The sequence below is a fragment of the Channa argus genome, chromosome 1 (genome assembly GCF_033026475.1).
Source record: "Channa argus isolate prfri chromosome 1, Channa argus male v1.0, whole genome shotgun sequence".
Classification (NCBI taxonomy): Eukaryota; Metazoa; Chordata; class Actinopteri; order Anabantiformes; family Channidae; genus Channa; species Channa argus.
The window spans coordinates 8264489-8280093 of NC_090197.1; the positions used below are offsets into that span (position 1 = coordinate 8264489).

Below are 15605 nucleotides of genomic sequence, written 5' to 3' on the forward strand. Positions count from 1 at the left end.
ACTTTATTACAACTGGCAAAACACTGAGTTGTGTATACCTATATGTTATGTATGCTATAAGCAAAATCATAATTTCAAAACTTTATGCCAAATTACACACCTATTGACATCAGAATATGTTTTTACCACACTTATGCCACACAAAATAGTGTCAAATCCAAAGTGTTTCTTATTTTTTTTCCATCACCATAATTATGCAACAAACATTGGTTTCCCACCACTTCCTCAATGAAAGCATCAAACGAAAAAAAAGCAACTTTTTTGAGTTAATTTGCCGTAAACCATTTGTTATGGCCAAACAAAACGGAAGCGACGCATTTCTAAATGACTTAACAATTTTGAAAACATCACATTTTAGGGAACAAGAAGCTTTTAAATTCCTTTCACAAACCTTGAAGATTAACATTTGGTATTTAGTTCTCATGTTGGTCACACAGCAGAAGAATGTCTGAAGCTGATTTGTACTGTGATGTCATGTTCACAAATTCAAGAGAACGCATCATAGGTGAGTCTTGAACATTTTGTATGTCTTAAAGTTAAAAGCAGATTGAAGCAGAGATGTAGAGTGACTGTACAGATAAACATGTGGAAATAACAGTAAACTGAGCAAAGAAAAAGTCAGATGTTCATGATAATATCTGTTTACTCCACTTATATGCTACCAGAGCTTTTCAATGAAAACAATGTAAATAGAGCCATGCAAGAAATTTTAGAGTTATATGTTTTTTGTTTTGGTTATCAGAATTTGACTCAAATCTTACAAATGTATGAGCACTGAGCAGATATTTGCATCATATTCAGCAGTTGTTTGGGTTTGTGTTACAGACAATGCTTCTTTGAACGAAACCACTTACTCCGAAGTGAAGATCTCAAAATTGCAGCCATTCACAGAGCAGTCAGGTGGGTAATATGTTAACAAATAAACTGGAATAGGTTTCAGCCCTCTGTCCTTCGTAGCCTTAGCAGATAAGATAAGGGGTGGATGGATGGAAGGATGGATGGATGAGTGGAATGGACAACACATAATACTTTTTTTCCCCAAAATAATACCATGAATTGGAAACACAAAACATTTGATTGCATGTGTGTACAGTTGCAATAGTCATTGATTTTCCTATCAACAGAAAATGTATTGGTAATTATGTTAATGTTAATGTAATTTTCAAATCCGTGGTAAGTGGTAAAAGTTTTAGTTTAACACGTAAATATCTCAGATTTTCATACACCTTTATAAAAGTAATGAGAGTGTCTGTGGGTACGGGACTGTTAGTCAAAGAAAAAGACATCTAAGGACATCAGCTTGAGAACTAATTTCACAGTTTTCAGTTGTTTGTTGTTGTTGTTTGTTTGATGGTTTCTTTGTTTTCTGTCCAAATTATAAATCAACAAATTAATTGGCAGAGTAAGCAATAATAAAGTTAGATGGTTGCAGCCCTGCTAATTAAATATTACAACAAATCAGACAGGTAGTCACAGTACTTAAAAAGAATTGTGTTTATTTAAAAACCTGATCCAAACCTGAAAGTCTGATTTTAATTTATTTTCTTTATACTTTGTTTGAGATCTTCTGCTTTCACCAACTAATATTGGCAAATAAAAAACACGTGTTAAATTAAAAAGGCATGAAGAAATCATAGTGTCTTCATGCCTGAGGAACTCGGCATTAAAAAAAGGTGTTTATAACTGTTTAGTCAATTGTTACACAAGGTGTCAAAATGCAGGTTTCCTGTTTGTAACTTCTCCACTGATTTTACACTGTGGTTGTCTGTTGGTTTAGTGTGTTTATGTCAGTAACCATAGCAATACAATACGAGAAGTACACAAGCTCATTACTCAAGTAAAAGTGCAAGTAGTTGCTTAAAAACAGTTTAGGTACTAAGTGCTCTCAAATTTAATAATCCAAGAGAGGTTATCTGCCTTCATGGGAACATACAGGTGAGTATCATCAGCACAGATGTGAAAAATTAATTCCACAACTGCATTTCATTTGACTGATATGTGATATACAGTATGATAAAAAAAGTGGATGTACTTTATAGCATTTGAATGTTAGGGTTCCATTTATGCAAGAAGATATTGAGTTTGTAATTTTCCTATCATTGTGTCCATAATCTGCTTATACAAATTCTCATATTTCATTTACATTTCTGTCTCTTGGACTTATTCAGTGGCTTCCCAACAAGTGATGTCAAACAGAGGGTCAAAGGTCACAACAGAGAGAGTATCTCTGCTGGTTTTCGGTGTTCTCCTCATAGCTGCTGTGATTGGTCTTGCCGTTGTCTGTGAGTTAATCAGATTTTGTCCATATGTGTAGATTGACTTTCATGACAATTAGGTGTCTAAAACCAGAAATAGACACATTTTAAACATCCAACATGTCTATCATCAGAAACATTCATTTTGTTTTACTGCAATTTATAGTTTTTATTGCTTTCAGAGCAATAATCTGATGTCATTAAATCATCACATCACTCTGACTTATTATTAAAGGAGTTTTTTTCTAATAGCTAGATTTTAAATTAGCAAATTCTCACTGACATTCTTTGTCTTTTAAATCAGCGTTTTATTATCTCAAAACCAAGGACGATCTCCAAAGACTACAAAAACATTATGACACAATAAAGGCAAATCTCACAGGTAAGAATGTCAGGGTTTTAAATTCCACACATTTTGGACTGAATTTGGATTTTATTTTTCAATGACCATTTTTGTTTAGTATAAGTTCACGTTATTTCTCTGTCCTTTGATTGAAGTCTGAAAGAGCTTTGCTCACATACAGTATTGTAAGCATTGTAAGACAGTCGTACATTAGGAGAAACACATTAATTAACTTTGTGTGAATGTTTCACAAATTTTTACTCTTCAAATTAAAGATGTAAATGTAAACAGTGATTTCTTCATCCTGACTGAAGTCTTTGCTATACTATCTAACAGCAATACCTGGCAAAAATGCACAATGCCCAAAGTGTGAAAGATGCTGGGAGCTCCATGGAGGAAAGTGTTATTATTTTTCTTTGAATGCTTCATCCTGGCAACAGAGCAGAGACGACTGTGAAAGTCGTGGAGGAGATCTGGTTAAGATCGACAGCAGAGAGGAGCAGGTATAAAACACTGCAACACCTTCACATTTTCCCATATTTGATCACATATATGATGATCACAGTGAAACTCTTCCTGTTTAGAAATTCCTAGATGAAACAGTGAGAAACAAAATGATGCATGGTAGGGACAGCTTCTGGATTGGACTGACAGACTCAGTAGAAGAAGACAAATGGGTGTGGGTGGACGGATCACCGCTCAGCACAAGGTTAAATTGAAAACATTTTATTCCATTTCCTGCATGAAAGTTATAAATTTTATTGATCCAGGTCACTCTGTTCCGCATCTCTCAGTTTGACTTTTTGGAGCCCGGGTCAGCCGACTAACTGGGCAGGACAAAATCCCAATGAAGAGGACTGTGTGATGATGGGAGAGAAAAGAGAAGTTCTTGACCTGAGCAGGTGGCATGATAGACCCTGTGACATTGAACTAAGAAGAATTTGTGAGAAGTCAGCAGAAACTGGACTTTAAGGTCACGTGTGTCTGTATTCCAGGTAAGATTAAATTATGAGCCAAATGAATATTCATCAGACAACCACAAATACGCTGCTTGTGGCTCATATGTTTTGTACTCCTTTATTAAAAATAATCAGACTATAAATATGGCAAACAATGTAATTTCAAAAACGTGTATTGTTGCTTTCCATTTGTATCATGTGTTTATTGAAAAGCATTTCCTGTCTACTGATGTCCTGTTCATGTTGATTAAATATGTAGCTTTGTATTATGACAAGTACATGAACCTCTTTTCTTTGGATGTCAACAAACTGATGAATTAAAAGACAGCATGTACATTTGTAAGTTTCTCTCAACCTCCTATTTGTTAAACTGTAAGAATTTCGAGGGACTGGTCACATTTCTGTGGAGCTTTAAACCTTTTTTTTATAAGAGTGTGTTGCATATACGTACACGGTACCAAGGCACCACAACGCCTAAGCTACAATGGTTTACTGTGAGCAAATTAGAAATAGCCCACAGTAGAAATAGACCCAAGTCAAGACAGGGAGAAAGGACAAAGTCTTAGGCGCTTTGGACTAAACAGCAGCTGTTTAAAACTTACTGGCAAACATCAAGATGGTCTTTGTCATTGTTGTAATTTAGAGACCATTCAGCATTAAAGTAGTGTCTGTTTTTGGGTGAGAGAGTTTCTGTTTTAACTGTTTTAAAACTTCTAAAAGCAGCAGTGGAGGAACCTAAAAGCTAAGTCCTAATTATCACGGTAATATCACTTTTTATAACATTGTTTTCATGAGCCATCGGAGTGTGATTGAAAAGTGGGTGATTGTGGCAATAAAAGTTTCCTTATCAACTTAATCCACTGCAGAGAAACTAGATGGTAGATCAACAGGAAGAGGAACTGTGCAAGAGTTAAACACTAACTTTTAGCCAAAATCAAGGTGAAATAATTGACTTTTATACATTTATACAAGGGACTCATTGAGTACAACACAGTATTAACAAAGTATATTATAATATTATAGTATTATATAAAGTATGTTAACAGCATATAAAAAAGAAAATGCAACAAAAGTCAGAAATGTCAGCAAGAGGAAATTATGTACTAACAAGTTCTGCAACTTTGGGTGATTTCCACTAAATATGCGTAATTTAAAACCTCACAGTCTAAGTGTGTCTGAAGAAAAAAGTGTCTAGATCAAACAGAAAGCACAACATCAATATCATCAACATGGTAAAAATATATACGATTCAAGTAGTAGTAGTAATAATTGGTAATAATGACCATAATTAATAAGAAAATATAAGAAACATATGTGTGTTGACATAACAATAATAAACAGAAGATAGTGAGTTTAAATCAACTTGCATGTACAGTACATGTTGTAGTGCGGTGTACTGTGTTCCTGGGGACTAAACCAGTGGAGTTGGTGGGTCTTGTTTCAGGGGCCTTCCAGGCTGATTTTCTCTGTGAGGGGAGTTTTTGGAGGAGATGTTGGCAAAAGGGAGGCATGTTCTTTCCTCTTGGATTTCTGTTTTCCGACCCTGGAGGTGTAGATGGGGGAATCAACACAGTGACGGAAAAAGGAATGAATGATTCAAAGACTCCAGTGTGAAACTGCTTGGGCAAATAAAAAAAAAAGTAAACCTATCCTTCAAACTAACTTCCCCGATTTCACATCATACCACACTTAGTTTGCGACACATTGATCTTTGACTTTGTAAGAAGGCATCGTTTGTTTTTTCTACACAAAGAGGAAGTGGCACATTCTTTCAAATAACCGTACAGATAAAAACTGAGAAGTCTTGTTCTTGATTTGGCACTTGGTACTTCGCCACCCTGTCTCACAGTAGTAGAACAGTATAACTTAATTTATGTCTCATTAAAAGTCACTGATGGTCACACAGCAGAAAAATGACAGAAGCTGAGGTTTTGTACTGTGATGTCACGTTCGCAGAATTTAGGGGAAACACTGAAGGTAAGTCCTAAATTCTTATATGTCTGAAAGTTGTATCGAAACAAACAGAAGTGAACTGTACAAGTTGAAATGTGTCCGTTTATTCCTCTCCTGAAGTTTTAAAGATACTGCCAGAGTTTTCTAAAGCAAAAATATAGTTTTTCATTACCAGCCGTTTGGTTTTGTGTTGCAGAGATCACGTCCTTATCCACAGAGACCACTTACTCTGAAGTCATGAATCGGAAAACTCAGCCATCCACAGAGCAGCCAGGTGGGTAATAAACTTCAGTCAGAAATCAATTTATAGCTAAATTTGAGACATATTTCAGCACTGAAATTTAAAAAAATGAGGATGGCTGTATTTTACAAATATTGTACAGTAATACTGTAATTGCATTACAATGACACAGGCTTCAACTGGAGTAAATATATATATATATATATATATATATATATATATATATATATATATATATATCTCCTTATATCTATATAGATAGATATACATTTAGTCTGTTGTTACACAAACTTTAAAGCCTTGTGTTTTGGGTTTCTACTGTATTATGTGTTTACTCAGATTTTAAATGGATAATGATGATAAAATGTAATATGTAGTATGTAATGTAGTATATTTATATAATAAAGTTTACACAAAAAGAACAAATTAGATAACAACAAAGGCAGAGAAATGCCAGTAGGCTTATGTTGTGTAAAGATCCGTTACGTGTGTACAAAGCTCTAACATACACATAATACAAAACTAAAGATGGTAACAAGAAAACATCATTAGCATCATGTGATGCAGCAGACAGATCTGAATTTGTTTGAAATTTAAAAAATGAAACTCTGTATCTGCTGCCAAATTATAGAATTAATATGCAGTGGTTCCTACAAGTGAAAGTGTTTATTTAGTGTGTGCAAATATAATTCCAATTCAAAAAAGTTGTGATGTAAAGAAAAACAGAATGCAATGATTTGCAAATCTCATCAACCCATATTTTATTCACAAAAGAACATAAACAACATACCAGATGTTGAAACTGAGATATTTTACCATTCCATGGAAAATATTAGCTTATTTGGAATTTGATGGCGGCAACACATCTCAAAAAAGATGGAAAAGGGGAAACGAAAGGCTGGAAAAGTAGTTGCTGCACATCAGAAACAAATGGAAGAGCATTTGACAACTAATTAGGTTCATTGGATTTCAGCAGGACAATGCTAAACCACAGACTGCATCCATTACAACAGCATGGCTCTGCAGGAGAAGAGTCCAGGTGCTGAACTGCCTGCCTGCAGTCCAGGCCTTTCACCAATAGAAAACATTTGGTGCATCATGAAACAGAAAATCTGGCAACAAAGGCCCAGGACTGTTGAGCAGCTAGAATGCTGCATCGGACAATCATGGGACAACATCCCTCTCCTGTAACTCCAGCAACTGGTCTCCTCACTTCCCAGATGTTTACAGACAGTTGCTAAAAGATGAGGGGATGCAACACATTGGTAAACATCACCCTGTTCCAACTTTTTTGAGATGTGTTGCTCCCATCAAATTTAAAATGAGCTAATATTTTCCATGAAATGTTAAAATGTCTCAGTTTCAACATCCGATATGTTGCTTATGTTCTGTTGGGAAGGAGACTTTATTAAAATATTAAGTAATTTACTACAAACTACCATAATTCTTTCTTGATGACACGCAAATTCTCAATTTTCTTTATCATTTCTGTCTCTTTGACCCATTCAGCAGCTTCCCAACATGTGGAGTCAAACAAAGGGTCAAAGGTTACATCAAAGAGACTGCTCCTGCTGGTCCTCGGCATTCTCCTCACAGCTACTGTCATTGCCCTCTGCGTTGTCTGTAAGTTTATAAGATTTTGATTTCGTACATTTGAAAAGCTAGAAAAAGACTTCAATTTTCAATAATGGAATAAACGCACATGTACTGCGCTGACTGTTAAGTTTTCCCCTGTTTGTGTGCATAAAAGCAAGAATTTACAACAATGCAGTTCATTTCATCTCACTTGTTGCTTGTAAACCCTTCATTTTAACAGTGGGTTCTATTTTCAGGAAAGCTTTGCAGTCGCCACATGTAATTATTACAGTAATTTCCAAAAGTATCAGAGATTTAAGACCAATTTATTTGCATTAGTTGTGCACTGAAGATATTTGGGTGCAGTCACACAAAAAGTATTTTGTTTTATGTTGTTTAAAACATCTAAAACTACCTACCAGGAAAAAAATGAAACTCTGAACTTGTGCACATGCATATTTTCATCTCAAACCCAAATTCAACTTCAGTACAGTCCCCATTCAATACTTTTGAATCCCTCCTAATTAATCTGTAAAGACGTTTACTTAACAATCACATTGTCCTTGTTGTTCATTATAAAGTACTAACTTTTATTTACCACTTTTTTCAGTTTTTCACAATTTACAAATCAAGAAAAAACTTCACGACGCTCGGAGGAGAAATTTCACAGGTAACGTCTAACAAACCTCCCTTTGTCTTACTGTGTTAAAATTCAAAAACTTTCCTGTCTTTTTTAACAAACGTAAAGAGGATTTTTTTCACCTGACTGATGTCTTTGCTGTAAACTTTTACAGATGAACCATGTCAGAAGTGTGAAGAAGGCTGGGAGCTACATGGAGGAAAGTGTTATTATTTCTCCAAAAAACCTTCATCCTGGAAGCAGAGCAGAGAAGAATGTGTCCGTCGTGGAGGAGATCTGGTTAAGATCGACAGCAGAGAGGAGCAGGTATAAAACACTGCAGCAGCTTCATGTTCTCACATATTTGATCACATAAGTTTTATTATCTCAGCACAGAAAAGTCACAGAGTCATTTTCACCACCTCTGATTGTTCAGTCATTCCTGGAGAAACGTTTGAGAAACAAAATGGATAATGAACAGGACAAGTTCTGGATCGGACTGACAGACTCAGAGAAAGAAGGCAGATGGTTGTGGGTGGACGGATCAGAACTGGACACAAGGTTTAACTGTTGTAAAAACCTGTTTGTTTATCTTTAATCTCAGTTTTACCAGTTTTATTGAACCTGATCTTTCTGTTCCACATCTTTTAGTTTGCGTTTCTGGATAAGAACTGAGCCAGACGACTTTAAAGGAAACCATGGGGAACATCCTGATGGAGAGGACTGTGTGAGGATGGGGGAGAAAGGAGGAGCTGTTGACCTGAAGTGTTGGTTTGATCAGTCCTGCAACAACCCTCACAAAAGTATATGTGAGAAAGCAGCACAAACTATATGTTATGTTTGTAATTGTAGTTTGTAATACAGTGAAGCTTTAGTCATCAGCTCCATTAACAATCTCAGTACAGGATGCAGAACATGGAGCAATGCTGTTTCTAGAAAACTAATGTCACCAACAATGTGAGATGTTGCAAACATTTAATGATAACACTGAACACACACTGTATGTTATACTGCACAGCAAAGATTAATTGTTTTAAAACCAAACCAAAAGTAATTTTGTCCTTGAAAGCATTTATTTAAGGTGTTAAATAATGTAGGAAACTGTGCCATGTAGCAAACAGCTGACAGTGAGAACAACAAAAGTAACCAGCTTGTTACTGTAATATTTATAGCTGCACTGCTCTTAAAATGTTTAATGAATGATGTTTAACCTTAAACCGTCTCATTTGTTCTGTTCTCACAAAAACTGGCTGGAAACAACGGATCCTTCATTAAATAAATACAACACAACTGGTGTGACTTCTTAGACCTTTTAATGCTAATTAATTTAAATTGTATCACTTTGTGTGATAAATGTATTGGAAAGCATTTGCTATTGATGTTGTTCTCCTGTTAAACACATCTGTAGTTTTATTTATTACTTTTAAAAAGGAACTTTTCTCACTGGTCCCCACTCCCCCGACCCAACAAATCTGGCATCCACTTACACTTCATTCTCACCTAAAACTGCACCACAGACAATATCCAGTCACTCCTCTGCATCAGATCATTTCTTCATTAGTTCACGATCTTCCCCCTCTAGACCTTCTCATACTCAGACCTTCTCATACTCAGACCTTCTTATACTCAGACCTTCTCATACTGAGACACCACCTGAGTTTCAAGTCTCTCATTCCTGTGGAGTTTTCTTCCCCGGTCTGTAATCCTACCCACACTTAGATGTCCTGTATGTGTCTTTTTCCTCACAGTGTCATCAAGGAAAAAATTGAAACATCTAGGTTTAGCAACTCTCCCGAAACTGTTCTCCACTTTCACATCAACCCTCCACTCCTTCAACTCCCCGTCCACGTCTCTCACTGCTGACGACTTTCCCAGCTTCTTCACTAACAAGGTTGCAGGCCTCAGCTCCTAGTTCCCTCATCCTGCTAACTTCATCAAACAGCACATCACTCTCTCTGTTTCCCACTCTGAGGACCACACATCCTCACTCCTCTTCTCAGACCTGTTCTCTAGATCCCATCCTCTGCACTCTCCTTCAAGCAACTGTACCCTCACGGATCCCAGCCATTACACAAATCCTACACACATCTCTCACAGCAGACATCTTCCCCAACTACTGGATCTAGCTGCATTCTTTTAATCCATGTGAACTACCAGATCCTCCTGTCTACACTTTCTTTGGCATCACTGGTGCAGCTCTGGCCTGGCTCAGGTCTCACCCATCTGGATGTATCTTCAAGGTTTCTTGACAGGGGCACATTTCTAACCCTCACAGATTCTTCACCTGTGGCCTGCAGGTCTTTGTTCTTGGTCCTCATATTTCCATCTATACTACATCCCTGCCTTCTATAGTCCACTCACTCAGATTTTCTTATTATTCTCTGCAGCACTATGCAGACCTGACACTGCCAGTATTTAAGAAGACAAAACTTCCTCTGCCCTTTTTTCCCCTCTGCACTTAAACTATTAAAATAAAATTTCGATCTGTCCGATCCAGCACGTGTGTCTTTATTCTCATAGCACCGTGCTTTTGAATCATTTTGTTTTATTTAAACAGATAAATTATTAAACATCGGAAAAAAAAACAGTGAAGTCATCTGAGTGTGATTGAAACGTGTGAAATGTTTTATGTGGCAGATGACATTTTCTCATCTACTGTGTCCACTACAAAAAAACTAGACGGCAGATAAACAGGAAGAGGAACACAAACTGTGAGACAAAGCATCCAGTTAAACACCGACTTTTAGCCAGAATCAAATTAACTATCTGACACCACACATAATTTAAAAGCCAACGAGGAAATGACAACAAAGGCGGAACTTTCAGCAGACTATTGAGTAAGAAGCTGTAGCAAAAAGAGGAAACAAAACAAGGAAATTTTGCTTTGGGGCGACTTGGTCAATGTTGTATAGTCCCAATACAGTAACATTAATAAAAAGAAGAAAAAGAAGAAGAAAAACAAGAAAAAGAAGAAGAAGAAGATGAAGAATAGTTACATTCTGTATTGGAACATGGGCTGTGTTCGTACTGACATGATGAAAGTGCAAGTGTAGTAAATAGAAGTTTTTCTTTTACCAAAAGATCAGTGAGTTGTTTTGTTTAAATATAGAAAAGAAAAACTGCAAACCCAACCCTCAACTATTTTTTCTTCTATTTATATGTCAGAACTAAAACAATATCAATTTCCTATTTACAGTTTGAATTCTTCTATGATCTCCCATTTTGAAAATGTTCCCTTAAAAACATATAAACACAGTGTATATGAGAACATGATTTGTTTGTGTACACAAAGAAAGTGAAACGTTCATTCAGAGGCCTTGGTGAGTAAGGACATATAATGAGGAACAAGGCTCATGTTTTCTTCCTTCCTCAGAGTATTTTAACTCTACTCTGTGAAACATGTTTCAGTTCTTCATAAACCACACTGATGGTCACACAGCGGGAAAATGTCTGAACCTGAGGTTTTATATTCTGATGTCAGGTTCACAGGAGCGAGGGGAAATGGCAAAGGTGAGTATTAAATTCCTTATGTATCTTAATGGTTTATAGAAAGATGAAATAAAGATATAGAGTAATTTGTGGAAAAAGAACAACCATTCTTTTGTTCATGGTAACGCTGTTTACTCTACTACCAAGGTTTTCCAATAAAAAACTTAAAGAGATGCTTCATTTGTTTGACAGAGTTTTGGGCAAATCTGAAACATTTGCTATGCATTTAAAAGCTGTTTGCTTTTGTGTTGCAGAGGCCACTTCTCCATCGGAGGAAACCACTTACTCTGAAATCAAGATGTTGAAAACTCAGCCACCTGCAGAGCAGCCTGGTGGGTAATAAACTGTATCCTGAGATAAAAATACGCCACATTACTATTAATTGTATCCCCCAAAAATGTGTATTTGTCAGCAGTTCAGAGGTCAGTTCTTATAAACGCAAAAACGTCTGATTGTATGAAAAACGTGAAAATTGTGGATTAGTTGTTTCAGCGTCTCAGAAGTGAATATTTTCCGACTTTGGTAACACACTACATTAGACTTTACTGAATATATTTAGGTTTGATGCTGTTTTTTTGAATAGCACAAACATTTTCCACTTTTTAAAGTTTCATACTATGTGATTTATCAAATGAGAAGATATTTGTCCAGTTAAATGATGAAAACAATTGTTAGTCACAGTCCTCATCATGAACAAAAAATCTTTTACAACAGAGAAGAATTTGACTGCCAAGAAATTACATTCCTGACTTTAGTGATATTACATAAACTGTGTAAATATAAATCAAATATTACATTATAATATCCTAATCAAATACAGTTTACTATATACTGTGAGGTTGAGTTCAGTTCAGTTTCTCACCTGAACTGGTGGTAACAAACATTCTTTCTTGTAATATTTATTATCACAAATGCTAATATGGAAATAATAAAGGAACCAGTCAATGTTTATATTTACTGTAAAATGAAGTGAAGAGAAGAAGTCGATATTGTGGAAAACTAATGAGGAAGTGACGAGGAGGAGGTTACATAGTCGACTGCTACACACATGAAAATCACCTGTTTTCTGCTTAGTACCTTCGTGCTAAAAATGGATAATGTGTTCTATAAATAAACTGAACTTAAAGTTGATCAGTGACAATAGAAACAGCTTCTGTTGCTCTGTTGGTAAAACAAACTGTGTCCTGTCACTGTAACAAGTTACAAGACTAATTACAGGCTCTAAACTGTGTTTAGTCACAAAAGTATCTAATATGACTGAGTTACTAATAAAAGTAATAAAAAGTGTTTTTGAAGGTGTGGTTATCTTTTGGCAATAAAAAGTAAACACACATAACCTTAATATTGTTAATGACACGGACATAAAAGTGCAGATAGTTCTCTGTTTCTCATAAATCTATTTTGTCATTTGTGTATAAATGCAAGGAGAGAATAAAATGTGATTTTTATTAATTTACTTCTATGAATTTAAAAGCTATTTTAAATTCAAAAGTGTCATCTAGCTGGAAGCAATAATAAAGTGTTATTGGGGGAAAGGTAAAACCTACTAGATGAACTTTGAGTATACATTGTCTATTTGTCCCCTTATTTACTCTTTAGTCCACAGAGGAAACAAACTGCATTTGTTCTACACAAAAGGTTACGTAAAAATAAGTAAATTAACTAAAAGCAAAACTTTTAAAGCATAATTTCACATATAAATTTCACATATAATTTTTAATTTTAATTGAAGTTCTAAACTAAAACAGACAGTAAAGATGGCTGCTACAATAACAGTAGGAGGCAAAAGAAATTCTGCATTAGCATCAAGTTTTGCAGAAGGGAGATTAGACTTGTAGTGTATTTTTATTTGGAGACTAAAGTTTAACATGTGTTTAGAAGCTTATTGTAGGACTCGAAAGTCGCTCATGAAAGCCACTTAAGAGAGGTTCCTTATGAACTTGTTATACCACATGCACAAGACAACTCCTAATAGATCTGAGTACAAGACATTAGACACGGCAAGTGGACGTCGGCATGGTGTCAATGTAAACTCCACCCACTGGCTAAACCCTACAGAATAACCCACAGACAGAAAAAGAAAGCAACTCCCACGATCCCTAGCGCCCACAATTCTCAGTCTCAGCCAACCCCCCCCCCCCCCCCCCCCCCCCCCCCCCGCCCCTTGGGTTGAGACAGTACGCTTTGACTCCTGTGGCTGAAAGTGTTTAGTGTGTGCAAATACAATGTTACATAATCTTCTGCAAATCTACCACAACTCAATTTAGTCACGAAGCTTCTTTACCATTTCTGTCTCTTTGACCTTTTTAGCAGCTTCTCAACAAGTGGAGTCAAACAAAAGGTCAAAGGTCACATCAGACAGAGTGCCCCTGCTGGTCCTCAGTGTTCTCCTCACAGTTGCTGTCATTGGTCTCTGCGTTGTCTGTGAGTTGTGTCAATACATATGAATGACATTAAGGGACATTTAACAAACAAAACCAAAGTAATTCTTGTTCTTATTTGTGTTGTTCTGGAATAAAACCTAGTTCAGTTCATACACTGTCACTTCCAGACATTTTGGAAGTGTCAGTCCACTTGTGTACTTTACTTTGCAGTAAAGATACTTGGGGGATCTGATACAAGGTGCTGTGACCTATGTGGTTTCTTTGTTGTTAATCAGGTTTTGATAATTTCCAAACCAAGAAAACTCTTCAAACAATGAAAAATGAGAGTGAAGCCATGAAGAAAAACTTCACAGGTAAGACTGTCAGGGTTTGAAACTGTCTCCAGCAGGTTCAGACTTCATTTTCAGTTTTATGATCTTTATTTCCAACAGTTGATCAATATTAATCTATTTTTGATTAACATTTTGTTTTCTGTTCTGCTCATTTGATTAAAGTGTGAACAAAATTTTGCTTTTAACAAATTAATAACTATTAATTAAAAATATTTAAAAATAAATATTTTTATCTTCATAACAGAATGTCTCTCTGAAATAACTCAATGCACCAGGCTGCAGCCTATGTGCCCAGAACCTACTGAAGTTAATACTAGTAAGTTATGGATTTGTCTTTTTCACTTTCACAGATGATTAATAAACAGTGATAAATAACAGACACAGTGAGTCAGTCAGTGATGTATTTATGTTGCACTAGTTCAGACTGTATACTGCAGTAACTGGAGTTGTGAGATAGTAAAACTGCATCTGTAAAAGAAAAAACTTCACTTTCTCTGATTGTCTCAGTTAAAACTCAAACTTGTGTCACCTGACTGATGTCTTTGCTGTAAACTTTTACAGATGAACCATGTCAGAAGTGTGAAGAAGGCTGGGAGCTACATGGAGGAAAGTGTTATTATTTCTCCAACAATCGTTCATCCTGGAACCAGAGCAGAGAAGAATGTGTCCATCATGGAGGAGATCTGGTTAAGATCGACAGCAGAGAGGAGCAGGTATAAAACACTGCAGCAGCTTCATGTTCTCACATATTTGATCACATAAGTTTTATTATCTCAGCACAGAAAAGTCACAGAGTCATTTTCACCACCTCTGATTGTTCAGTCATTCCTGGAGGAACGTTTGAGAAACAAAATGAATGAAGCTGAGGACAAGTTCTGGATTGGACTGACAGACTCACGGGAAGAAGGCAGATGGTTGTGGGTGGACGGATCAGAACTGAACACAAGGTTTAACTGTTGTAAAAACCTGTTTGTTTATCTTTAATCTCAGTTTTACCAGTTTTATTGACCCTGATCTTTATGTTCCACATCTTTTAGTTTGACGTTTTGGAGCGGGAACGAGCCAGACAACTGGAGTGGAATACATCCTGATGGAGAGGACTGTGTGAGGATGGGGGAGAAAGGAGGAGCTGTTGAACTGAAGTGTTGGTTTGATCTGTCCTGCAACAAACCTCAGAAAAGTATATGTGAGAAAGCAGCACAAACTGGACATTATGTTTGTAATTGTAGTTTGTAATACAGCGAAGCTTTAGTCATCAGCTCCATTAACAATCTCAGTACAGGATGCAGAACATGGAGCAATGCTGTTTGTAGAAAACTAATGTCACAAACAATGTGAGATGTTGCAAACATTTAATCCACAGACAAAAATAAAAATACTTTGCTTTGAATCATTTTGTGTCTGATGTTTGTGCAGAGTCTGAATGTACAGGGTAAGATTTCTCTGAGTGTTTCT

At 36.2% G+C, this 15605-nt stretch overlaps 3 protein-coding genes across 6 annotated transcripts; all 3 read left to right on the top strand.

The window, feature by feature from the left end:
- The first annotated feature begins 346 nt into the window (after nucleotides 1-346).
- On the top strand, nucleotides 347-3900 carry LOC137102037 (hepatic lectin-like). The gene is made up of 7 exons (XM_067481111.1): nucleotides 347-505; nucleotides 826-900; nucleotides 2169-2282; nucleotides 2560-2637; nucleotides 2935-3101; nucleotides 3183-3307; nucleotides 3393-3900. The coding sequence occupies exons 1-7, from the start codon at nucleotides 445-447 to the stop codon at nucleotides 3568-3570; spliced, it is 798 nt and encodes a 265-aa protein (XP_067337212.1). The 5' UTR covers nucleotides 347-444; the 3' UTR covers nucleotides 3571-3900.
- Nucleotides 3901-4612: 712 nt separating this feature from the next.
- Nucleotides 4613-10379, top strand: LOC137101870 (galactose-specific lectin nattectin-like). 3 transcript variants are annotated; one of them, XM_067480928.1, is made up of 7 exons: nucleotides 4639-5534; nucleotides 5707-5784; nucleotides 7264-7374; nucleotides 7937-7996; nucleotides 8121-8272; nucleotides 8382-8506; nucleotides 8597-10367. In XM_067480928.1, the coding sequence occupies exons 1-7, from the start codon at nucleotides 5471-5473 to the stop codon at nucleotides 8802-8804; spliced, it is 798 nt and encodes a 265-aa protein (XP_067337029.1). In that variant the 5' UTR covers nucleotides 4639-5470; the 3' UTR covers nucleotides 8805-10367. The 3 variants fall into 3 exon arrangements, with proteins under 3 accessions (XP_067337102.1, XP_067337029.1, XP_067336953.1); XM_067480852.1 differs by having other exon boundaries at nucleotides 4640-5534; nucleotides 7261-7374; nucleotides 8597-10366; XM_067481001.1 differs by lacking the exon at nucleotides 5707-5784 and having other exon boundaries at nucleotides 4613-5534; nucleotides 7261-7374; nucleotides 8597-10379.
- A 932-nt stretch (nucleotides 10380-11311) lies between these two features.
- Nucleotides 11312-15540, top strand: LOC137102204 (CD209 antigen-like protein E). 2 transcript variants are annotated; one of them, XM_067481577.1, is made up of 8 exons: nucleotides 11312-11455; nucleotides 11689-11766; nucleotides 13748-13858; nucleotides 14094-14171; nucleotides 14395-14466; nucleotides 14712-14863; nucleotides 14973-15097; nucleotides 15188-15540. In XM_067481577.1, exons 1-8 carry the CDS (start codon nucleotides 11392-11394, stop codon nucleotides 15384-15386), a joined length of 879 nt encoding a protein of 292 aa, XP_067337678.1. In that variant the 5' UTR covers nucleotides 11312-11391; the 3' UTR covers nucleotides 15387-15540. The 2 variants fall into 2 exon arrangements, with proteins under 2 accessions (XP_067337678.1, XP_067337592.1); XM_067481491.1 differs by having other exon boundaries at nucleotides 11314-11455; nucleotides 13745-13858.
- Nucleotides 15541-15605: the final 65 nt, after the last annotated feature.

What these genes read in the sequence shown, in the direction of transcription:
- LOC137102037 (XM_067481111.1), top strand. Translation starts at nt 445, where the DNA reads ATGTCTGAAGCTGATTTGTACTGTGATGTCATGTTCACAAATTCAAGA. An exon ending in GCCATTCACAGAGCAGTCAG is followed by an intron (nt 901 to 2,168) that starts GTGGGTAATATG and finishes GGACTTATTCAG; the next exon opens with TGGCTTCCCAACAAGTGATG. An exon ending in GGATCACCGCTCAGCACAAG is followed by an intron (nt 3,308 to 3,392) that starts GTTAAATTGAAA and finishes CGCATCTCTCAG; the next exon opens with TTTGACTTTTTGGAGCCCGG.
- LOC137101870 (XM_067480852.1), top strand. Translation starts at nt 5,471, where the DNA reads ATGACAGAAGCTGAGGTTTTGTACTGTGATGTCACGTTCGCAGAATTT. An exon ending in ATTTAGGGGAAACACTGAAG is followed by an intron (nt 5,535 to 5,706) that starts GTAAGTCCTAAA and finishes TTTGTGTTGCAG; the next exon opens with AGATCACGTCCTTATCCACA. An exon ending in TCGACAGCAGAGAGGAGCAG is followed by an intron (nt 8,273 to 8,381) that starts GTATAAAACACT and finishes CTGATTGTTCAG; the next exon opens with TCATTCCTGGAGAAACGTTT.
- LOC137102204 (XM_067481491.1), top strand. Translation starts at nt 11,392, where the DNA reads ATGTCTGAACCTGAGGTTTTATATTCTGATGTCAGGTTCACAGGAGCG. An exon ending in CATTGGTCTCTGCGTTGTCT is followed by an intron (nt 13,859 to 14,093) that starts GTGAGTTGTGTC and finishes GTTGTTAATCAG; the next exon opens with GTTTTGATAATTTCCAAACC. An exon ending in ACCTACTGAAGTTAATACTA is followed by an intron (nt 14,467 to 14,711) that starts GTAAGTTATGGA and finishes AAACTTTTACAG; the next exon opens with ATGAACCATGTCAGAAGTGT.